General features: G+C 38.0%; 2 protein-coding genes across 3 annotated transcripts in view; both read left to right on the forward strand.

Moving 5' to 3' along the window:
• The window catches only part of capn1 (calpain 1), a 24,693-nt gene extending 5,747 nt beyond the window's left edge, over positions 1-18,946 (forward strand). For both annotated transcript variants that reach the window (XM_027178219.2, XM_027178220.2), the window contains exons 2-22: positions 565-1,000; positions 1,912-1,981; positions 4,217-4,335; positions 9,175-9,308; positions 10,576-10,744; positions 11,511-11,594; positions 12,115-12,200; positions 12,283-12,357; positions 12,613-12,773; positions 12,886-13,046; positions 13,135-13,146; positions 13,313-13,524; positions 13,776-13,815; positions 14,273-14,338; positions 14,976-15,033; positions 15,177-15,241; positions 15,495-15,563; positions 15,766-15,844; positions 16,109-16,225; positions 16,361-16,419; positions 17,120-18,946. In XM_027178219.2, the coding sequence (XP_027034020.1) occupies positions 749-1,000; positions 1,912-1,981; positions 4,217-4,335; positions 9,175-9,308; positions 10,576-10,744; positions 11,511-11,594; positions 12,115-12,200; positions 12,283-12,357; positions 12,613-12,773; positions 12,886-13,046; positions 13,135-13,146; positions 13,313-13,524; positions 13,776-13,815; positions 14,273-14,338; positions 14,976-15,033; positions 15,177-15,241; positions 15,495-15,563; positions 15,766-15,844; positions 16,109-16,225; positions 16,361-16,419; positions 17,120-17,146 (2,115 nt within the window). In that variant the 5' untranslated portion in view covers positions 565-748 and the 3' untranslated portion in view covers positions 17,147-18,946. The remainder of the gene's footprint in view (positions 1-564; positions 1,001-1,911; positions 1,982-4,216; positions 4,336-9,174; positions 9,309-10,575; positions 10,745-11,510; positions 11,595-12,114; positions 12,201-12,282; positions 12,358-12,612; positions 12,774-12,885; positions 13,047-13,134; positions 13,147-13,312; positions 13,525-13,775; positions 13,816-14,272; positions 14,339-14,975; positions 15,034-15,176; positions 15,242-15,494; positions 15,564-15,765; positions 15,845-16,108; positions 16,226-16,360; positions 16,420-17,119) is intronic.
• Positions 18,947-19,673: 727 nt separating this feature from the next.
• Positions 19,674-23,091, forward strand: dusp19b (dual specificity phosphatase 19b). Its single transcript, XM_027178229.2, has 4 exons — positions 19,674-20,185; positions 21,016-21,062; positions 21,587-21,739; positions 22,557-23,091. Exons 1-4 carry the CDS (start codon positions 19,963-19,965, stop codon positions 22,737-22,739), a joined length of 606 nt encoding a protein of 201 aa, XP_027034030.2. The 5' UTR covers positions 19,674-19,962; the 3' UTR covers positions 22,740-23,091.
• Positions 23,092-24,159: the final 1,068 nt, after the last annotated feature.

Genomic DNA, 24,159 nt, shown 5'->3' on the forward strand with positions numbered 1-24,159 from the left:
AACTTCATCACTATTCCACACTTTTCAGTTCTAGGTGTTAACAGGACAACATGTGGAAAAGGTCGAGTGGGGCAAATAATTCTGTAAGCCATTAGAACTATTATAGCTATTAAAAACATATTTTGCTACCATGCAATTGTAGTTTAACAAAAACAACTAATACCCCACACGGACTGACACCGACACCCATGCAGCTGTTTTCCTCTCAGATTATACTATATTGTCTTGGGCTTGTTTTGGAAAAATATGTATTTTAATAATCTATGAAAATACCATGTATGTAAATGACTACACTAAGGCATTGTGCTTCCCTCTAGTTACTGATTACAACAGACGGTTTCCCACAGGTTTTGCAGAAATTTAAGGAACACTAACAGTCTTGTTTGACTGTTTTGCATGATGAAGGTGATTTGCATCATGTGTATAAGAAGTGCATTTCCAGATCTGTGTTCTCTATACATGCTGTATATATTTGTCTTCAGACCTCTTTCCTGACACTGAAGTGGCATTTCAAATCTCATCTTCAATAAAAAATACTATCTCTTCTCTTCTTGTATTTTTTAGGAGTTACGGGACCAGCATTCACTTTTCCAACCCATGAGCCCGCTTTTAGCTTTTCCTTCACACTTCACTCCCTAAAAAAGTGACGCGGCCGTCCGGATCCTCGTTAGCTTAACCTCGCACCATCTCCTGTGTTGTCATCTGTTGTCACTTAAGTTTTTTTGGAAAACACGAATCTGCAGCAGTCATGGAGCCCATTTATGCTACGGGAATGGCGGCCAAGCTGCGCAGTCAGTGGGATCGAGATGAAGGTTTGGGACAGAACCATAACGCTGTCAAGTTATACGGGCAGGACTACGAGATGCTGAGGGCGCAGTGCCTCCAGAGTAGAACCTTGTTCGAGGATTCCAACTTTCCTGCCTGCACATCTTCACTGGGTTTTAAAGAGCTCGGGCCACGCTCCTCCAAAACACAAGGTGTACGCTGGATGAGGCCACCGGTAAGCGACTATATCCTTTCTCTGCTTAAACAAATCAACTGAAAATTAAGATGCTTGACGATTTGTGAGTGTCCAACTCCATACAGTATCATATAGCCAGAGAAGACTAGCTAAAATTTTTTTGTGCTGCATTTCTTTCTTGTTGGAGCTTCTACCCAGGCATTGAGATGAAGTTTTATGTGAGTCTTTGACGCATGGTTTTGGAAAACCACTAGCTTTATCTGAGTAGTTCTTGGTTTGCAAATAAATAGTACTAACGTTGGAGCAGGAAGTTAAAAGTTTGTTGGAACTAGAAATGGTTCTCGCTTCACTGCACCATAACTTAAGTTCTTTGAAGAAGTTCCTCACCTCCTGGAAACCTTGTTTTTTTGGCACTTACAGTAAGTGTCTTTTACAGCTGTCTCTGTGTTAGCACATAGAGCTTCCTTACGGTTATGGATGATTGTGTGTCAGCAAAAAAGGCAGTATGTGGTCTGGACCAAGCTCCATGTCATTTCTGGGAAACAAAGTGCATAGGTGCTGCTATGGTACAGTAGTTTTAACAAGATTAAATAGATTTAAGAAGATTGCATGTAGGCTGACAGCAAAGAGGCCACATCAGGAGTGAGTTGTCAAAACTCCAGTGAGAGATCCATTCTGACCAGGTTTTTATTATGTTGCACATGTCCAAGGAAGGTGTAAGGGGTGTGTTATGGAAGGCTGGCTCATGCTTTCAAACCTATAAGGAAATCGTAAATGGTGAGGTGAAGGTTTATATTAGTCACTCCTCAAAGATGAATCATGTTGATTATGACTTTTAGTAGTGGTCAATAAAGGAGGTTGTTTTGCGCAACAATATGGCCAACTCAATAACTTACTTTCTGCGTATGTGTCCTCAGTTTTAATATATAGAACTGTGTGTGTGTTTACAGGAGTTCTGCTCTCGCCCCCAGTTCATAATGGATGGAGCCACTCGTACAGATATCTGTCAGGGAGCACTGGGTGAGTACTGACAGATCGGCCAGAAAGATATTGTACGTCCAAATTAGAAGAAATATAACAAAGTTATTCTTAATAAGGATTTGGGCTACCACAAGAGCAGGTACTCGGTTTATGCTGGCACAGATTCTTCATGTCTTAGGAACTATATTTTAGCAGTGATGAATTCTTTCAATAGAAATTCCCTCACTTGGTGTTCTGTTGATGGTGGTAAAGGGAGTTATCTAACAACTTTGTCTCAATTAGCACTATTAATAGAAACATACCACTCATCAAAGTAGAAATGTTTCATCATAGGATAAACTGAATCATTTAGAAGAACTTTGTATTCATTTGCAGTGACACTTCAGTCTTAGAGGACAAGTGGACAAAACCATGCCACTAAAAATAAATAAATGCCCTTCTACAGCATATCCATATACATTGATTTTTAAATTAGTCCTCTGAAAGAAGGCTGCCTTTTGTTCACCTCTGAAAGAAGGCTGCTTTTTGTTCACAAAGACCTTTTATTAGGTTGTGGAGCTGCACTAAAATGCCTCCATCTGCAACACGTACATCACCAAAGATTCTGGGTGTAATTAATGTTTCTGTGTTTGGAGACCTGCCTCAGCTTGTTTATAACCCTGGCACTTATTAACTGCAAACCAAATCACCGCCCGTGTGTCTTTTTGTTACATGTCAGGTTTCTACTCTCTAAGCACTTTGGTAAATCTGAATGCATCTTGGTGTTGAATATCTTCTGATAAATGTCCACACCTCATGTCCAATTTTGGCACGGCACCAAAACATAGGGTTGCTTTGTCTTTATATGGAAACAAGAATTTCCTCCCATGTTTAAGAGCTCAGACCTACAGTATGTGGTATGTAATCATAAAAGACAGAAAAGTCGTTTTATTAATTACTACATGTACAAGCTTGCTGATAATCTGTTTAAAGGGACTACATCTAAATGATTATTCACATGAGATAAATACAGTACATGCAGAGCAGGCTTGTACCAGTGCTGTAACAGATTCCTAAAATTATGCATGAGTCAGTAATTGCCAGTGTGTTGTGTTTAGAAATGCTCTTTTAACTCATGTTAGTGAAACAGCATAAAAAATGCATGACCGATTATTTTACATAATTTTTTTTTTACAGGAAGCATGATAGATTATTTCATTCTTTAAAAGTGAACCTGGCCATAAAAGATGTAATGCCAATAAGCTTTTATTGTCATTTCAACCATATATAGCTAACCCAGTACATAATGAAATGAGACAACGTTTCTCCAGGACCCTGGGGCTAAATAGAACAAATACAAAGCAACATGCAGTAGAACAGCACAGAGCTAAGGACTTAAGTAAGCTAGTCCTAGCCACATACTGTAAAGTGCATGTGTGAAGACCGTGCAAACAAACACTGCAAAACAATACACAAAAGCAGCACTGGCCAGTGTACATACTGTAAATAAAATACAGGAATAAACACTTAATATAATAGCAGCAGTTACATGAGGTATTGTAATGTATGGGGCAAAACAGCATTTGACTGAATGTGAAAGACAACATGTGCAAAGAGCAGAAACAGTATGGAAAAACAGCATGTAAACAGTTTGATATGGTGCTGCTGTGTACATGGCTATACTTTGTGTGTGTGTGTGTGTGTGTGTGTGTGTGTGTGTGTGTGTGTGTGTGTGTGTGTGTGTGTGTGTATATATATACACACACACATTGGATGAGTGTGTGTATTTGGTGTAGGTCAGTTAGGGCCGAATGCTTCTGTACATTTTTACAGACGCCATGAGGGTGAAGCTTGTGTGTGTGGGGTGAAGTGTGTGGTGTAAATCTCTGTGATAGAGGGAAGAGAGACTCCAATGATCTTCTTAGCTGTCCTCAGTTCCCAAACCAGAGAGTGATGCAGCTGTAACAAAAATGCTCTTAATAGTCCCTCGGTAAAACAGTCTGGGAGTGAGGGAGTTGGGCTTTCCTCAGCCTTCGTAGGAAGTAGATGCACTGCGCTAATAAGATAAGTCAAAAAAATAGAAAAAAAAAACATTCTAACCCATTTGTTATCCCATTTTAACACTATACCAATAGAGATGATTTAAAAATTATGTGTTGAAAAATTAGAAAGGAAGTAGAAATCCAAAACCCCCTGAGTACACACTCTAATGTAACAAACACTTACGTGTGTGTGTGTGTGTGTGTGTGTGTGTGTGTGTGTGTGTGTGTGTGTGTGTGTGTGTGTGTGTTTCAGGTGATTGCTGGCTCCTGGCTGCTATTGCCTCTCTTACCCTTAATGATAACCTGCTGCACCGTGTGGTTCCACATGGACAGAGCTTCAACGAGGGCTATGCTGGGATCTTTCACTTCCAGGTAAACACACACACACACACACACACACACACACACACACACACATGCGTGTACAGACTAAGTTTGACATCCAAGACTTTAAAGCCAGTGATATGGGGAAGAAAGGGTTAAATAGATTAATGGAATTAAATGAATTAGAACAGAATGGGATAAAATAAAATGTGTTGAAGGGAAAATAAAATGGAACGAACAGAAAACAGAAACAAAATGTAATGGATGGAAACAGATAAATGAAATTTCCTAAAAAATATGGCATGGAAAGGAATATAAATGAGTACATGGGATGGGAGAGGACAAAATGGAACAGTAGAAAAAGTGTGTAATGTAATAGAGGATTAAGTAAAATGGAGTACAGATGAGTTGAATGGAGAAAATATAGAAATGGGACAGAATAAAATGGAATTGAACAGAAAACTGGAAATATATTAAAGGGGTAGAAAGGAATGCAGTAGAATAGAAAATGGATGAAAAAGGTATGAAAATGAGGTAGAAGTATTAAAGGAGAAAATAGATTGGGGTTTAGAAAATAAAATTAGAATAGAATTTTTCATTAGGGATAGTAACTGAGGGGCAGGCAGGCAGCCGTAGACTCTGTGTGTGTGTGTGTGTGTGTGTGTGTGTGTGTGTGTGTGTGTGTGTGTGTGTGTGTGTGTGTGTGTGTGTGTGTGTGTGTGAAATGTCTGTCTATTCACCCTGTCTGTATTCACTCCCTCTCCTCTTTATGGTTCACTTCTCTTTTCATACCAAGGGCTTTACTACGTGCAAACGCAAACAGAAAACCCTGTGACACACAGCCGCATGTGGGTGGAGCCATCTGTGTTGTATCACTTTCACGTGTCTGTGTGTGGGTGGAGGTTTTTACTGAGTGTACAGTTCAGGTGTGTAAGTAGGCTGTAAATTGGGTGTTTCCTCCTCCAGGGTGTTTCTCACACACTGGGAATAAGAAAATCTGTCAGAGCTGGTATTTTACTTTGCGTTTTATTTGGTGTATTTCCTGCAGTGTTCAATGCTAGATTTAGAGAACGGAGTGTTTTTCTAAGCAGGTCTTCTGGAATTCGCTCACTGTAAACCGTCACTGATTTCAGATACTTAAATCATTCAGGGACGGAGAATGTCGCCATGTCGTAGCCTGAGGCACAAAGGAACGTCCCTAATCCACTTAATCTATCCGGTTACACCAGCCTCAGATAGATACGTTAGTGTTAACATGCAGCTTCTGCTCTGAGATACTGATAGATTTCTTTTTAATCTATTCTGTTGTATAGACATTGTGTTATTTGTCATGCTGAAAGTTTCCTGGAAAACTAGAGAAGAGAGAAAGTGTGGGCATATTTTAGTGAAGAGGTAAATATGCTAACACGTCACAAAATTTTTCCATTTAAAATATAGACTTTCTCTAAAATTAGGTGGCTCCGGTTGGCTGTTTTGGGGACAAGGTCAGAGAGATTAGATTGAAATGGTTTGGACATGTACAAATGAGGGAGATGGTTATGTTAGAGATGGATCTGCCAGGTCAAAGGTCAAGATGAAGGTCAAGAAGGAGATATAGGGATGCATTAAAAAAAAGGATAGCGTTATTTGGAAACTGGTGATTCGTTGTGGTGGTCCCTAACGGGAAAAGCCAAAGGTAGAAGAAGATGATTTTCAACAAAATTATGTATTCTTATGCATGACTTGTAATGTCAGAATATCATAAAAGTCTCTTTATGTTAAGGTTGACGTTGTGTGTGGTGTTGTTTTTTTTTTGGCTACACGAGGAATTAAAAACTCTCAGACATGCTGTTATACGAAAACAATCAGCAACACGAATTAGTTGGTAAGACATGACGTGAACAAAGAATCTTTATCCCTTTCTTTCTTTAACGCTTCTTTTCATGCCAAACAGCCGGTCCCTCACCGGGCTTCGTTTATTACTCTCTTCACAGTAAACACTATATTAACAGTATCGTAAGGACACTACATAGCAACCGGTTAAAAACATACATATTTGTATAAGTGGTTACTATACAAGCCGTAACGTATTAGGTTGAAAGCATTAATATAAACCTTGCAGTTGTAACTATTTCCAGAGCTGCTGTTGTAGAAAATTTAACAACTTGTGGACCAATCAAATTAGAGATTTTTTGTAAGTTCTGTGTCGTAACGGTCAATAACTCACTGAGAATATGGCAATGTTTCCATCTCGTAGAGTGTGTAGGTGACAACAGAAGAAAACAGCACTGTTCCTAAATCCTACTCTCTAATCCAGGCTGCCACCAAGCTGCTTACTTCATTAGTATCTACTCTGTCAAATCTGACCTCCTCCCTGTGTACTGATATAACTGGGTGTGACACCTAACACACACACACACACACACACACACACACACACACACACACACACACACTCACTATCTTGTATTTCATAAACCCGGTGCTGCTTTAAGACGATCATTGTCCAAGCTTTGTTCAATCTCCCTACTTGATACGACTTGCTCTTGAGTAGCAGGTTGGGATGCTGAAGTATATTTGCCTTTCTTCGTCGTCACTGTTGCATAAGTTAATTTTGTAGCAAAACCAGCTTTTTTTAACAGATCACTGCTGCATTTATGGTGTCTTATATTTTGCAAGCTTTAATCCTCAGGATGTTTGACATGTGTAGTGGGGGAAAAAAACATGGATGCCTCCAGGAAGTCTGCTGTCTGTTTGCTCTGTAACAGCATATAAATCAAATAAAAAAAACTAATATAAGTGTGGGCCAAAGTGGATTATGTTATTGTTCTAATATAGTGATTCTCTAACATACATGCAACATGAAAGTGCAGCACTGCAACGACAGCAGACAACAGTGTGTAGCTTTGCAACAAGCTAGCTACCTTGTATGTACATTATTTTCTCTAATACTGCTTTAAACTCGTTTATTAATTTATAACCGCATAAGGAGGACGTTAAGCTGTTTACAGTGTTTATTTACCCAAAGCTGACAAGTCAAAGGTGCAAGTTGATGAAAAGGGAATTCTGTTTATTAGGAAAATGCATTCACAGCATTACTGAATTCTCAAGTCTGTTTTGGTCAGAAGGTAGAAGGTGTCTGATGTTATTATTTAACAAAGAAAAATATGTAAGCCTATTAATTTGAAGTGTATGAGGCAAAGCTATAATTTCAGGGCGGATCACACCTTCAGAGCTGTTTGTACTTTGTAACATGACACGCGGCATTTTCCTTTGTGTTATTTACCTCAATAGAGTTTAAAATAAAAAAAGAAGTAGAACTGATTGTGGGTGGTGTATATATAAGTCATAATAGAACCAAACTGGTTTTGTGGGCTCCTAAACATTAAATGTAATTATAAGGTAAACATTTTAAAAAGGAAATACATGTCAACTCATTAATGAATATAGAATTCTAATCTCGAGCAAATTGCCGTCATTTCTAGAAAACACTTCAGGATATGTGTAGTGAGGTTGGATTCAGTGCAGAAAAAGGCAACAAAGACTGACGAGTTCTAAACTAATATATTCTCTCATTCATAGCTACCTTCATGCTGCTTTTCATCCATGCTACATAAAACATAGAAATACATATAATAATATGTTGCTAAGGACTAAATAAAATGTAACACTGTTTCACATAGTGTATGTATGCAAACAGTACAAGACACAATGGATTACAGTAGAGAGAGAAGAAAAGAAGACTTTATTTTTGTAACGTCTACATCACAGCACTGCGAAATTCTTTCTTCACATATCCCAACTTTTGGAGGTTGGGGTCAGAGCACAGGGTCAGCTACTGTATGATGCAGCATTACTGGAGCAGAGAGGGTTAAGGGCCTTGCTCAAGGACCCAGCATTGGTAGTGCTGGATCTAAATCCCTGATCCTCTGATCAACAACCCAGAGCCTTAACCAATTGAGCCACCACTTTCCCACAGTACTGCCCCACCTGGTAGTATACACAGAACATAATGTACTGTATGACAGCAGCAGGTTGTAGCAGCTTTTAAAAATAATAATGGTATGTAAACATTGCAGTGTGAGTGGAGAGTTGTAGAGTTGTGTGTGTGTGTGTATGTGGGTGAGAGAGAGAATTTAATTAGTTGCTGTCTTTAATCATTTCCAATTCTAGCATTTGGCAGACAGTCTTTATCCGTAAACACATCCTGTTACTGGTTCACTCTGCCATGGACCTTTTTTGTGTCCATGAGGATCTTTCTATCAAGAGTATCTATCAACATAAAAAATGCTGCTGGGGAAATGGTATATTGTCATCTTAGTCTGACATGGCATGAGCAAGAACAGTGCAGCAAGGAGTAGGGTAAGAATGAAGCTTTCCAGAGTCTCGGTGTAACTCTACACAGATGTCCTGCTGAAACAGATCAATACAGCTGCTTGGAGATGATACAACCGTGGGATTTCATTATGAGATCAGTGTTACTTGTGTACATGAGGCGTATGAAGTAGTGTAGGAGTGTGAGTGAGCGAGAGATGGTGTATGCTTGTGCATGTGGTGTGTAAGTGAGTGTGGTAGTGTAGGCTTGTGCATGTGGTGTGTGAGTGAGAGGTGGTCTACGCTTGTGAATGTAAATTGTGAGTGTGTGTGTGTGAGTGTGTGTGAGTGTGTGTGAGTGTGTGTGAGTGTGTGTGAGTGTGTGTGAGAGTGTGTGAGTGTGAGTGTGAGTGTGTGTGTGTGTGTGTGTGTGTGTGTGTGTGTGTGTGTGTGTTCTGTAAGTCCACAAATTACTGATGTTGTGCCACCTGGTGGTTGTAGTCTGCATATTTGAGATAACGTAACTGCATATTTGAGATAACGTAACTGTGTATTTGTCTCCCTTTCTCTCTCTCTCCATTTTTTTTTCTGTAGTTCTGGCAGTTTGGTGAGTGGGTTGATGTGGTGATTGACGACAGGCTGCCGGTTAAAGATGGGAAGCTGCTGTTTGTGCACTCGGCGGAGGGGGGCGAGTTCTGGAGTGCTCTGGTGGAAAAAGCCTATGCCAAGTAAGACACAAAATATCAAAGATTTTATATACATACAGACTGGCTGAGTGTGAGGGTCTGTTATAAGTTGAGGTCATGAGGTGTGTAGTGAGATTCTGTGGGACATAAAGGATTTTACTCTCCTACATGTGGGAGCAGTTAGACATGATGATTACAGGACAATGAGTCTGACAGTCCAAGGAGTCCAAGCTTCAGCTTCAACTGCCATCAGTCATTCTTTCATTATTCAGTTGATTTTGTTATATTTTAATTGACATCAAGTTTGACTATTCCTGGCTTTTAATTAAAAACAATGCATTTGGTACGAGGAGAAAGATACATTTTAAAAACAGGCCAATGCACAGCACTATGGTGGGGGTGGTTTCATTTTAAATAATGTTGCAGGTGTAGGTTTGGTTAAGTCACAAATATTGCAAACATCTGGATCTAATTGGCAATGGCTTAAACCTTGCTTCAGTATCTAATTTCTACTGGCAAATTCTTCATCAGTGATCACCTGATAGACTTCAACAATACAGACTTTGTTAAAACTGGAATAAATGTCCTGTTTACATAAGTGCACATTTTAACCATATAGTATGTATAGCTATAGAAAGGACATTTATTATATAATCCAGTGTCCACCCAGATAAGGATGGCTTTGCTTTTGAGTCTGGTTCCTCCCAAGGTTTCTTCCTCATATCGTCTCAGGGAATTTTTCCTCATCATTGTCACCTCTGACTTGGGGGGTGACTCATTAGGGATTAATTGATAAATGTATAGTGAATTTATCCTGGATTTTTATAGTTCTGTAAAGCTGTTTTGTGACAATTTTCTTTGTTAAAGTGAAAATACAATTGAATTGAATTGACCTGTAAACTGTAGACTTGTACGGTTCTAAGAACTGCTGATGTAATCTTCACCACTGTCTTGTCTTGTCTTTGAGCACAATAATGTTATAGTATTGTACCGTATTCACGAAAACGCCACCAATCAGAACCAAAAGCTGCTCACATTAATTTGCCATGAAACACATAACATGGCATGAATTAACAACATAACACAAAATAAACATGCAACACATTAGTAACAGGTGACTATTCCTGGAATAAAACATGACCTTAAATGTGACGTATTGTTAAAAGTGCTGTACAAAGAAATTGTTGTTAATTTAATTGTCATTCTTATTTATTTATTTTTATTTTTTATTTTTTGTGGTATCTGGTACTAGTAATGACTAAACTATTATTTTGGTGTGTGTGTGTGTGTGTGTGTGTGTGTGTGTCAGGCTGAATGGCTGCTATGAGGCTCTCTCAGGTGGCAGTACATCCGAAGGCTTTGAGGACTTCACAGGCGGTGTGACGGAGATGTACGAGTTGCGCAAACCTCCTGCTGATCTTTACCACATCATAAGGAGGGCTGTGGAGAGAGGATCACTTCTCGGCTGCTCCATAGATGTCAGCTTCACATGATTGCACACACACTTCACCGTTTATTTCATAAATATAAACAGAAGTGACAGCATACTGTAGGTTCTGGAGAAGCAAAACTCTAGAGATAAAAGATAAACACTGAGATCTGCAGTCAGAAACAAGGCTGGAACACATTTCTGATAATTCATGAGAGAACTTGAGTCTAGTTTACACTTAGATTAGAAATGTGCAGTTTGGTATCGACTTGTTTGCTGTTTATCAGTTGAAACTCGACAGACGTGGTGTAGAGTTAAAGACGATTCAGAAGGTGAATTGCACATTAGAAATATTTTCAATTAAATAATTATTTAAAAATTACATTTTAAGATTTTGAATATAGAAAAGCTCTGCAGTTTTAATGAAGTGCAAAAATTTTCTCCATTACCTGGTAGAATCAGTGGCCCTTCGTGTCTTTGCTTATTGACTACAGTGGAGATAAGGGCAAAATAGCAGAAACTTCTTTTCTTGGAAAAATTGTCACTTTATCTATTTAGTCACTGCATGTAGACTAACCAGCACCACAGATATGTACCAGTAAAAGTTTTACCTGCTTCTCGCTTATGACCAAAATCATATACATCTAAAGTTTTTTTCAGTACAGGACACATAAATAAACTATATACTGTACAGGACACATAAATACTACTTTACTTTAAAATGTATTCAACATTACTGTCTTTCTTGTTGCTTCCAGTGACTCTTAGAACTCGGTAGTCATTGATTTCTGTTATGTTTTGTTTGTATCCTATAGATCAGCAATTCTAGTGACATGGAGGCCGTCACCTTTAAGAAACTGGTTAAAGGCCACGCCTACTCTGTAACAGGAGTGGAGGAGGTGAGTTAGTGACGGCTGGTCGAGACAATAGAAGTGAGGAGTGAAATATCTATAAATAGCTGGACGATGAGTCTGTTCAGGTTGAGCAATGCATTATGTCCAGAGGTCTCACCATGTGGTTCAAACCTCTATGCACAAAAAATAAAGGTACAGATTCAGCTGCCTTTTTAAATATTTAAAGTGTGTAATGCTCTACTGTCTCTTTTTTTTTTTTTTAAATCTAACCACAAGCAAAACAAAGCAAACATACATAAGCAAGTGTCGTCATATACTTTTGTGTTAGGTTTGTGAGTGTTGATCTGTCTACATTTTATTTGTGCTCCAAATGAAAAACCCAAACCACAAGCCTTGGATGATGATTTCAGCTGCACTGACCGTGTCATACTATAGTGTTCAAACACACTCACTGTGAGAAAGTAATTTAAGTGTAGGACGTGTTCGCTCTCTTCCAATAATTTGTTGTACGTCTGTTTTGTTATACAAAGGTATACACAGTAACATGTGTGAACATGTGTGTTAGGTGTCTTATAGAGGAACCCCCACCAAGCTGGTGCGCATCAGAAATCCCTGGGGAGAAATGGAGTGGACTGGAGCTTGGAGCGATAAGTAAGAACGAGAAGTCTTAAAGCACAACGTAAAGCAGAATGCTGATGAATGTGACACTGTTCATACTGCTGTGCTGTTTCAGTGCTAGAGAATGGGACAGTGTGGATGCATCCAGCAGGAGCAAACTGCATAACCGCAGTGAAGATGGAGAGTTCTGGTAAGTGTGTCTGTCAGTGAGTGTGTGGTGCGCTCTGTGTGAGTGTGTGGTGCGCTCTGTGTGAGTGTGTGGTGCGCTCTGTGTGAGTGTGTGGTGCGCTCTGTGTGAGTGTGTGGTGCGCTCTGTGTGAGTGTGTGGTTCCCTGTCCATCCATCCATCCATCCATTGATCCATCTCAATTTCTTTCTTCCCATCTCCCTATGTATCTCTCTCTCTCTCTCTCTCTCTCTCTCTCTCTCTCTCTCTCTCTTTCAGGATGTCTTTCCAGGACTTCCTTCGGGAGTTTAGCAGGTTGGAGATCTGTAACCTGACAGCTGATGCTTTAGAAACCAGTCAGGTGAAGAAGTGGAGCACGTCATTGTACCAGGGCGAATGGAGGAGAGGCAGCACAGCTGGAGGATGCAGAAACTACGCAGGTGTGTTTGTATGTGTGTGTCTCTGTGTCTGTCTGTCTGTGTGATAGTCAATACTGTCAAGTTTCTTGTCCAAGCATTAATCCTTCTCCTTTAATTTACCAACAATCCTCAGCTACATTTTGGCTCAACCCTCAGTTCAAGATCAAACTGGTGCACCCAGATATGACAGGACAAAACGATTGCACTTTCCTAGTGGCTCTCATGCAGAAAGACCGCAGAAAACAGCGCAAAGAGGGCAAAGACATGGAGACCATCGGCTTTGCGATTTACGAAGTGTGTAGTGGTCAAGAAGCTCTAAATCAAATGTTAATATTGCTTGTTTTTTTGTTTGTTTTTTTACTCTCTCTCTTCTCTCTTTCAGGTTCCCAGTCAGGTATGATGATGGCTGCAGAGGTTGAGGTTGACTATTTTAATAACTAAACATGGAAGTGTGTGTGTGTGTGAGAGAGAGAGAGAGAGAGCCTCATGTATGTAGACTTATTTACAGTTGTCATGACAAAGCTGAGCAACCTTAAATTCACTGCGCTTTCCTTTGGCAGTTTGTAGGCCAGACAGGAGTTCACTTGAAGAAAGACTATTTCCTCACACATGGTTCCACCGCACGCTCTGAGCTCTTCATCAACCTGCGTGAGGTCAGCTCACGCTTCCGCCTTCCTCCTGGAGAATACATCATCGTCCCGTCCACGTTTGAGCCACAGAAAGAAGCTGACTTCGTGTTGCGTGTCTTCTCTGAAAAACCTGCTGACTCTGTGTGAGTGATGAGGAAGAGTGAGCAAACGTTAGAATTGTCTTAGTACTGTAATCTAGTAGGTTAGAGGGTTAGAAAACAAGTCATGTGTAGTAAATCAACCGATTGTTATAAATATTATACAAATATAACTCGTTCACAGAGACAGCTTTTGTTCTGCAAATTAATTATAATGAATGTATATTTTTTATGCCATGTACATGTATAGAGTGCTTGAGCACAAACTGATTTAAACTTATCTCCTCGTGATGTAGGGAAATGGATGATGAAATCAAAGCTGATCTTCCCAAAGTGGTGAGTTGGGCAGATTCACAAATGTACTTCAAAAGTTCTCTAGTGTCTAAAAAGACCTTCATTTAACCGGATGATGCACTTGTTTATTCAACCATGAACAACAGTGTGGGGAATGTTGGACATTTCATGCACTCAACACATAGTTAAAGAGCGGCAGGGCTACCAGGCACTGATCTGATGCTAAATGAGGAAAACGTGTCTTTTAAATTAGCCCACGTTGTGTGATTTTTATTTTTCAGCATTTTAAAGATTCACTGTATTCTGCTAAAGTGTATATTGTGTAGTCATTTGGGACACAGCATTACTTTTAACATGCAAAAAAAACAACAACAAAACAACGTACCTGTGTCCTCAGGTCTGATGTCAAAAATCTGACCAGCGATAAAGAAAGTAAACGTTAAGAATTCCTTGCTAACTAGCACTGTTTCTCTCTGTATATCATTCTACTTTCTGCCAGCAATGTTTGGATGAGAGTCAAATCGATGCCGGATTCAAGAGTCTCTTCAAGCAGTTGGCAGGAGCGGTAAGAACCCAGAGGATGTGTGTGGAGCAGGGATTAAACAGGATTCCCAAAATTGTTCTGTAGCTTTTTATTCCATGATTCCCTCAGTATATAGTTATGTTCTAGGAATCTACTTAAGTTAGACTAAAATCACTATCGTTATATAAATGTACATCAATATTTTGGCTGCTTATTCCAGAATAAAATTTTATAGGCTGTTTTTTTTTTTTCGCAGTTTGGATTGTTCGGAGAAATTGTACTTAAGTGAAAAGATGTAGAAATATTTGTCAAAATCCTACAGAGGGGATTTATCTAGCCAAAAATCTACACAGGGGAAAAAAGGTTCTACATTTAAACATACTCGAGGGTTCGGAAGTAAGAGGTTGAGGTTGTAATTATGTTAACTTTTATTATTTTATTTTACAATATTTACTATTAGCGTTTAGCCAATTAAGTTAGCTACTTGATTCAATGCTAATCCAAATAGGCAGTTAATGTTCGCATGCTTGCCAAGCTTACCTTAACATGCTCCGAAATTAACTGGAGTTTATTCTTTTTAGAGAGGTACTCTTAAAAATTCTCTAAGAATTCTGAACTACCAAATAGATAACCGTGTTTTAGTATATTTCATGTGGATTTTTTTATTTTTTTTTTGAAGGACATGGAGATCAGTGTTACGGAGCTCCAGACCATTCTGAACAGAATCATCAGCAAGCGTGAGGCTTCACAACAGAATTCAGTTCATACACATTTTCATCTAAAGTGTTGAGGCAACACCACATAAAGAAAATTATAAATATCTGATCCGAACAGAGTTACTGTGTTGTGTATAAATGTAAACTCTCCTGCTTTCCCATAGATAAAGATCTGAAGACGGACGGCTTCAGCCAGGAGGCGTGTCGCAGTATGATCAACCTTATGGATGTATCCTAACCTTAGAGCTTTACATTTACAGCATTTTAGCTTGGTGGACAACCTCACAATCAGTAGTCCGGCACCTTAAAACAATCTTCCTTCTTTCTTCTCTTTCCTACCTTCCTTCCTCCTTTCCTTATCGTCTTTCTACTCAGAGACTCTTGAGTGTCTCTCAATCTGAATTCTGTTTCTTCACCATCTGTCTGTACAGTATAGTGTCCCTTTTCCCACGCATGTTATTCTCTGTGACAGACATGTTCAGACAGACGGCAGCGGTAAGCTGGGCCTCGTAGAGTTCCATGTGCTGTGGGAGAAAATCAAAAACTATCTGGTGAGTTCGATTAACAATTGTACTCGCTTAAATAACAATACAAACAAACAAAATGAACAGGTAGTATGTTATAGCACGTTATGTGTGTTATGTGAGCTAGCTTATCTGAAAACTGTTTAGAAAAACAGCAAATAAATGTTTTTCAGGCTACATGACATGCACTTTATTTCTTTTAATTGGTTTCCTTCTTCTCCTTATCCAGGAAGTGTTCAGGAAGTTTGATGTGGACAAGTCAGGCACAATGAGCTCATATGAGATGCGAATGGCGCTTGAATCAGCAGGTGAGACCTTTTGTTTATAATGACCTCTTCCTGTATAACTGTATACAACAGGGCTGAGGCTAGGAAATGATCTCTGGAGAAAAGCACATGCTCCAGGACCTTGAATCATTCAACATGAAATACTTATTGTTTGTCTGCACCTCTCTGTGTGTGTGTGTGTGTGTGTGTGTGTGTGTGTGTGTGTGTGTGTGTGTGTGTGTGTGTGTGTGTGTGTGTGTGTCCTGGTTAATGACATCTAATAATGTTTCTTTTTTTTCTCATCAGGCTTCAAGCTGAACAATCATATATTCCAGCTGATTATTCTGCGCTACACAGAGCAGGACCTAACGGTCGACTTCGACAACTTCGTCACCTGTCTAGTGCGCCTGGAGACCATGTTCAGTGAGTCTCTCAAATGACACTCTATTAGATTTTAGCCTTAAACTTCTGTACTCGCCATCATTAGACACATTAGCCTATGACTGCAAAAATCAAACATCAGGGTAACGTTTTTATTCTGCCGTTTTGTTTCTGCAGAGACGTTTTACACCTTAGACACTGACTCGGATGGAATAGTGTCCCTGAACTTCAACCAGGTTTGAGCCTCTACTTTCTCCTAATCTTATAGAATAGAATAGAATGAGTTTCCTATTGTTCATCACACCCTGTGTTTTATTTCTCTTATACGTACCACAGCAGTTTGTCAACATATTCATTAAAAAAAAAAATCATGCGTTTCTCTTCATTTATAATGTTGTCTAACAAACTCTAAACAAATTACTCATTGCTTACAGTATAGTACATTTTCTTACCAACCTCTATTTTTTTATCGTGTTATAACAAGACAAAAAATGCATCGTCATGCATTATTTTTGGGAAGCAAAAATACTCTCTATTCTGAGAGACTTTCCAGTGTTAAAAAAACGTACTGACTGCTATCGAAAAAAAAATAAAAGGAAATGAAAAAAAAAAAAAAACCCTGACACTGGAGACTTCTTACATAAATGTGTAATAACAGAAAATACTAATTATTGGTCAGAAAAAATGATTTGAAAATAACTACTTCCACATAAAAGTTAGTACTTTTAACATAAACATAATGAGATACAAAGTAAAAATTAATAGATACAAGATACTAAGTCAAGTAGAATTATTTTAGAGCTGAGAAAATTTAATAAACAAACACCTTTTTACAAATGCGAATCGAGAACTCAGCAGTGCTGTGATTATATAATACATATAATAATACTGTTTGATGTATATATGACTGACTGTTTTCCTATTTCTCATTTTCAGTGGCTATCCTTGACCATGTTTGCTTAAACAGACAGACATCTGAATGCCTGTCCGCTTGCACTGAGACCCACATCTCCCTTCAACTGGTCCAGAAGTGCCTTCTTCATATTTTTTATTATTATTGTTCAAGGTGATGGTATGCAATCAGTATTTTAGTCTAGACCCTCTCTTTGACTTTTTAAAGGTTTACTTGTTTAAGGAGTTGTTAAAAGGTTCTTTTGTCATGTGGGGTTGTTGCGTGTCATATACTCATAAGCCAAAACATTAAGCCACAATCTGAGAAGAACACAATGCATGTAAAGTCAACAGTCTTTGCCCTAAAGTGCCAGACGGTGTAGTGTTTACAGCCTTTCTGACCAGCCACATGAAAACAAGCATACTTTTTCTGCTTACTGATAATATCCTGAAACTTACCTTTTTGCCAGATATTCCTGATCTATCAATCAATTCCAGTTCAGTTTGTTCCATTGTAAAGGACTTCACGATGTTTCCGTAACTGACATTATTTAACGTAGAAAAACCAAGAGTGTCAGCATTAATCCATCATAAATATACACCATAACAAAGAAAATAACACTCAATATATGCTTTAATATAACGAACCAAACAAGCTATATGATCGAAACTTATATGAACTAATATTTATACCATCAATAAGTAAAATTATTTTCAATGTGACCAACAAAACATGTTAACATTTGCAGAATTAAGGAACATGATGTTTGAATTTATTTAACTGTGATTTGCAGAGATATTACTCATTGGAGGTGTGTTCAGTCACTTTGGTAACATTACTTATGGTTTATTATTCGAGTTCCCTGATGAGCAGAGAATTAACTGTCAGTGGTGGTCCCAAGCCTGGGTAAAATAAGAGGGCTGTGTCAGGAAGGTACTCTGGTGTAAAGCCTGTGCCAAAATAAAATATGCAGATTTTCAGACTCAGTTCTAAAAACAGTTTTTGTCAGTGTGGAATTAATTTTACTGGAATTATTTTAATGGAATAAATATTGGATGATCAAGTGTCGATAATAATAGCTTACATGCTTTGGTGATCCCAAGCAGGGAGCAGCATAAGAACAAACAGTTATGGTTCATTATTTCTGACATTAATGGTTGTTTCATGGTAATGCAGTAGGAAAAGTTACTTAAGGGAGCATTCACATAGTGATAACAGCGTTTTTCCGTCTTTTATTTTGTGTGTCTTTGTGTGTGTTTGTGTGGTTATTAAAACTGATTTCTATAAATAAAAAAAGCTTTGATGTTTGTGTAGCTGTAGGTCATATAATGCAAAACCTGCATGAACTGTGATTCTTGGGTGCTAGACTATCTGGGAATTTGGCTGCCATTCAGTTTTTAATGTTTTTGTCTGGCTTTGTTATTGTAAATAAAAATAATGACACATCAATCCCATATCTGAAAACTGCTGAATAAATCTGCACTTAGGATGCAGGAGGTTGAAGTTGTCTGTTACTACAGTAGCTGTTGAGTGATTTCTGCCGGGAACAACAAGCAAAGTACTTTTATTAAGAGAAGCAGTTCCAATTGTTATCAGTCGGAATGAGTGTTCATGCAAAAGCCATGGAGGGGTAAAATGTAACGATTAACGTTTAAATGCTGATGCAGAGATACAAAAAAGAAAAAAATGGATGATTTCATATTTCTTTGCTGAATGCACGACCCTATAAAATCCATGAAGAAATGCTGTTAATTCTGTTCTGTTCATGCTCGTGCCTGTATTATGTTCTCTGTGCTCTGGTCAAAAGGCACTTACTGAGTTTTATGTATTCAAAAATGTATCTGTTCAATAAATATATTTTTAAAATACAATTTTTGTATAGGTTTATGATCAGCATGGAAATGCTAGCGTTGGGTGGATGGATGGATGATTACAACAAGTGTATGGATTGGATGGATAAATAGTATGGATTTCATGTATTATGATGAATGGATAATTAGATTTGATTGATAAACTGGTTTTTGATTGAATTGGAATGGATCAGGATGGATTGATGGACTGGAGTAGATAGATTTGACCTGCATGGATGGATGTACAGAAGAATGAGGTGAATGTGTTGAATGGATGGATGGATGCATGAATTAAGATGTATGGTAGTACATAATCGAGTGTTTGTGCTATCATTTATATTTATATCATATCAACAAGAGTACATGAATATTATATACATCACTCTCCTCTCCAGCACCACCGGTAGATGTGACCCAGTGACAACACCTTCCTTCTGAACATGTTTATTCATCGTCATAGTGTCACAGTTTACATACAGTTTTACTTTAATAGATTGCAATTTAATTTTTATTTATTTTGTAATTTATTTAATTTAGGAAGAAACTGAGCTCTTCTGTGGGGTGACTGGATAGTGAGATTATAAATACTTATGTGTATATATTTATAATTACAGCAGACGTTTTTAGGTTTATGGAGTGATAGTAAACTCCAAGCTAATTAAATCACATTTAAAACCATACTCGTACAGTAACTAAAGCAGCTTTAATTTAAGACTTTTATTTTGAAATGGAGCATAACGTATTTGTGTCTCACTTCCTTTTTCACGAGTTTAGCAGCGGAGTTATTTTGAACAATCGATCTGAAAAAAAAAAGGCTAGCGTAAAGCAACGGTTATTGTTGCTACGGTAACAGCGACGTTTCTGATTGGTTGAAATCCATCCAGTGCTAAAAGTAATGTAACTAGTGTACTAAGTGTGCTAGGGCGTACATCCGGGAATCTGTGTATAAAAAGCTTGTTTTTTCTAGAGCGAGAGAGCGAGAGAGAGAGAGAGAGAGAGAGAGAGAGAGAGAGAAGAACAGCTTTGTTTACTTCAGCATGCAATCCTTCTCTCACGAGCTGCAGAATTTCTCAAGAGCGCGCCTCAAAAAACAGAGCACGCGCATCACCATGGCAACCGGGAAGATCCTCGTGGAAACGCGAAGCGACGACAACGACGGTTATATAACAGAAGTCGCAGACGAGAGCGCCGCCTACGGGTTTGTCCAAGATATGAGTTTAGACCTTCAAGTGGGAGTCATTACTCCCTTTCTCCTGCTCTGTAAGATCGAATACTGAATACACAATATTTTCTAAATGTCCATAAGCTGTGATTTTGTTTTTTGTTTAGAGAATGTTAATGTACAGAGATGGTCAGAAGGAGCTGGAATCTCCATGGACAGTGATGTTTGTGGACGATGTAGTGATCTGTAGTGAGAGTAGAGAGCAGGTGAAGGAACATCTGGAAAGGTGAAGGTCGTAGAGAGACTGATACGAGAGGGACAGATGGACATTGAGGTTACAGGGTCATGAAGGTGCAGGAGTTTAGGTAATTGGGGTCAGGGAGTGTGGAAAAGAGGTGAAGAGGCGAGTGCATGTGGGTTGGAGTGGGTGGAGAAAAGTGTCAGGAGTGTTTTGAAGAATCAAGGTGGAGAAGACAGTAGTGAGGCCAGCGATGATGTATGTGTTAGAGACTGTAGCAGTGAGGAAAAGACATGAGGCAGAGATGGAGGTAGCAGAGATGAGGATGATGAGGTTCTTTCTAGGAGTGACGAGGATGGACAGGATTAGGAACAAGCACATCAGAGGGACAGATCAGGTTGGCTGTTCTGGGGACAAGGACAGAAAGGATAGATTGAGATGGTTTAGACATGTATAGACTAGGGAGATGGTTATATTGGTAGAAGGATGTTGGAGATGGAGCTGCCAGGTATGAGGTCAAGAGGAGATATATGGATGTGTTAAATGAGGATATGAAGTTAATTGGTGTGAGAGCAGAGGATGATGAGGATACTGATGATTTGCTGTGGAGACCCCTAACATGAAACCCCAAAAGTAGAAGAAGATTTTGTTTATAGTTTAATAAATGGTCTAACTGATTTTTTTTCACAGCCTCACAAGATGCTGCGAGTGACATGGAGACTTTGAAAAAATTCAAGGTGGAGAAATTATTTATTTGTTTATTTGCTTTTTTTTTTTTTTTGCTTGCTTTTTTTTTTTTTTTAATTTTTATGCTATAACAAAAGTGACGTGAAAATGAAACACTGGAAATTAGACCAAATTTAAACATTTGAAGACTTCGGCAGGAAGGAATTAGTGTTAAGTCTGTAGTGAACTCAGAAATGAAGCTGACCTATTAAATCTTCAGGAGCTCTTTCTTTGCTTCCCAATTCCACTCGATATAAACCGTAGTAGAAAGGACATTATTTACACTGACATCACTTCCTGTCCAGTTTCACCCCAATGAGGATGAGGTCTGGTTCCTCTCAAGGTTTCTTCATTATAATCATCGTACAGAGTTTTTCCTTTCCACCGTCACCTTAGGCTTGATCATTAGTGATAAATATTAGAGATAAAAAGTAACTTGAGCTGCTTTGAGACAATATCAATTGTTAGACGCACTATACAGATAAACTGAACTAAATTAAATAAAGTTCTATTATTTCACTTATCCTGGTTGCAGGTATCTCACGTGTTGAACGTTGCATGTGGAGTATCGAATTCCTTCCCTGAGCAGTTTATTTATGAAACTGTTCCCATCACGGATCTACCAGAGACACAGCTCACCTCCTACCTCCCACAGTGCTTTGAGTTCATTGACAATGCCAGAAAACAGGTGTGTGTTTGGATTTGTGTTCTTCCCACTTAAATGTTAATAATTAGTCAATATAAAAGAGCTGAACACTTCGCTATCAGCTTAAGCTTAGTGATCAGTAAATATTTAATCAAGGTAACTTGTATCTTACCTATCGGGCTTAGTGTATATAATATATTCACACTTAAGTATGAGAATTATAAAATATAAAAGAGCAGAACATTTAGCTAAGGGGATTATTAAACAGGAAAGAGCTGATCACTTAACTGTTGTGATTAGTAAATATAAACATCTAAATACGTAAATGTTTCTGGTAGGATTAGTACTTTAAAAAAAAAAGCCAAATGCCTACCTTAGCTATAGGATAATTAATAAAATGAAATAATTAATAAAATGAATAAAATATACAGCTAATTTGTTTTACAGTAAATATCTAAACATGTATTAGTTGTGGGGATTAGTAAATATAAAAGATCATAACACACACTAACCATAGGGATTAATAAATGCTCTCTAAACGCTTGGTTTTGGGGGATTAGTCAGTATAAACCAGAAAAAAGATAAACACCTCAGCTGTGAGGATTAGTGAATATAAAGTTAAACCCATTAGCTGTAGGGATTAATATATAAAAGAGCTGAACACTTCTGTACATTAATGAGCTAAATGTGATTAGTGAATATAAAATTGACAAATGTTTCTTTTGTGTAATAGTAAAGGAGTGTTTTAGTGATTTCTTAAGGTTCTGCATGGCATAACAGCATGTAGTATATGCACACACACACACACACACACACACACACACATCAGATGACATCTACTTTCTTGTGTTTGTTTCAGGATGGAATTGTGTTGCTCCACTGTAACGCGGGTGTGTCCCGCTCTGCCTCTGTTGCCATCGCTTATCTGATGGCGAAAAATAAGCTTCCCTTTCAGGACGCGTTTCACAGAGTCAAATCAGCTCGACCTTCAATACAGCCAAATGCTGGCTTCCTCATTCAGCTGAAGGAGTATCAGCCATGATCACTTACTGTCATTGCAGCTCTTCATGTAGTTTGGACATTTAAAATTTAACACGTATTTAAAACTCAAATTTCTGTAAACTGCATCAAGCTGAAACGACATGGTAAATGCCACTGCAGAACTGCTTACTGCATTTTTTTCTCTTTTTTTGATAATTAGAATTTTAAGATATAGATTTTGCATAGAAATCAATTTCAAATTCAAATTTATTTGTATAGCACTTTTAACAATTCCCATTGTCTCAAAGCAGCTTTACAGAAGTATGGAATTAATCAACTTAAAAAGAAAGGATTGAAGTTTTACTCATTTTTGAATCCACATTAGTTGTAGTAGATTTTTGTATATATATATATATATATATATATATATATATATATATATATATATATATAGAGAGAGAGAGAGAGAGAGAGAGAGAGAGAGAGAGAGAGAGGAGCGAGAGAGTCTTTCATCACATCATCCGCTATTTCTGCTGTATATTGTACAAAAACACTGTTATTTGCACTACCATGCACTCTCACACATTATGTACATTACTGATCTGTCATATGCTCTGTATTCCTATTTAATACTCATACTGTCTATGTTGTTTTACATTGTCTGTGTGTATAGTCTATTTTTGTCTTGTATAGTCAATGCAGAATCACCAACAGCTGGAACTAAAATCCTTGTGTGTGTGTGTGTGTCAACACACTTGGCCAAAAAACTTGCTTCTGATTCTGATAAAGATTCAAGACAGCAGCATATGTGTTTCATGGAAATAAGAAAAACTTGACCTTTGCAAAAATAAGTGTGATATGTGATCATGATGGATATTTTATCTTTGAGCAAATTTGTGAACGTATCGGTTTTGTAACAGTGAAACTGAAACCCAGCCTCTGAGCGGTTAACTCAGATAAAATGGGAAGGGCATTCAGCATAAAACCTGTGCCAAAATCAGATATGCTGTGGTGACCCTGACCAGAGAACAGCCAAAGGACAACAAGATTAAACACCTCATGCTTTTTGTCTTGTATCTTGAAAATAAAATGTTTTAAGTCCTCTTAAAAAATAATGCAAAAAAAATCTGAGGGCCCTTCCTCCAATATTTTAAATGAAAGCAGGATTTACATACTATTTACATATTTGGTCTGGCTGGTGGTTGGTTAGTATGTAGTTTGGTTTCTGTATTTGTTCATATAAAATATATATAAAAATAATAGCATAAGTGTTACATTAAGTATTTAACAAATACACTGTATACACATATAACTTCAATATGTTGAAGTTAAAAGCATATACTTTTTTGTTTACTTTGTAAATGTTTGTCCAGGGGAAAAGACATTTTCATGGATACTAAATGCAACAGAAATAAAATAAAAAAAAATAGTTCTGTGAGACTTCAAAGAAATGCACCTTCTTACAAGGTGTCTCACTAGAC

Source organism: Tachysurus fulvidraco, chromosome 1 (genome assembly GCF_022655615.1).
Source record: "Tachysurus fulvidraco isolate hzauxx_2018 chromosome 1, HZAU_PFXX_2.0, whole genome shotgun sequence".
NCBI lineage: Eukaryota > Metazoa > Chordata > Actinopteri > Siluriformes > Bagridae > Tachysurus > Tachysurus fulvidraco.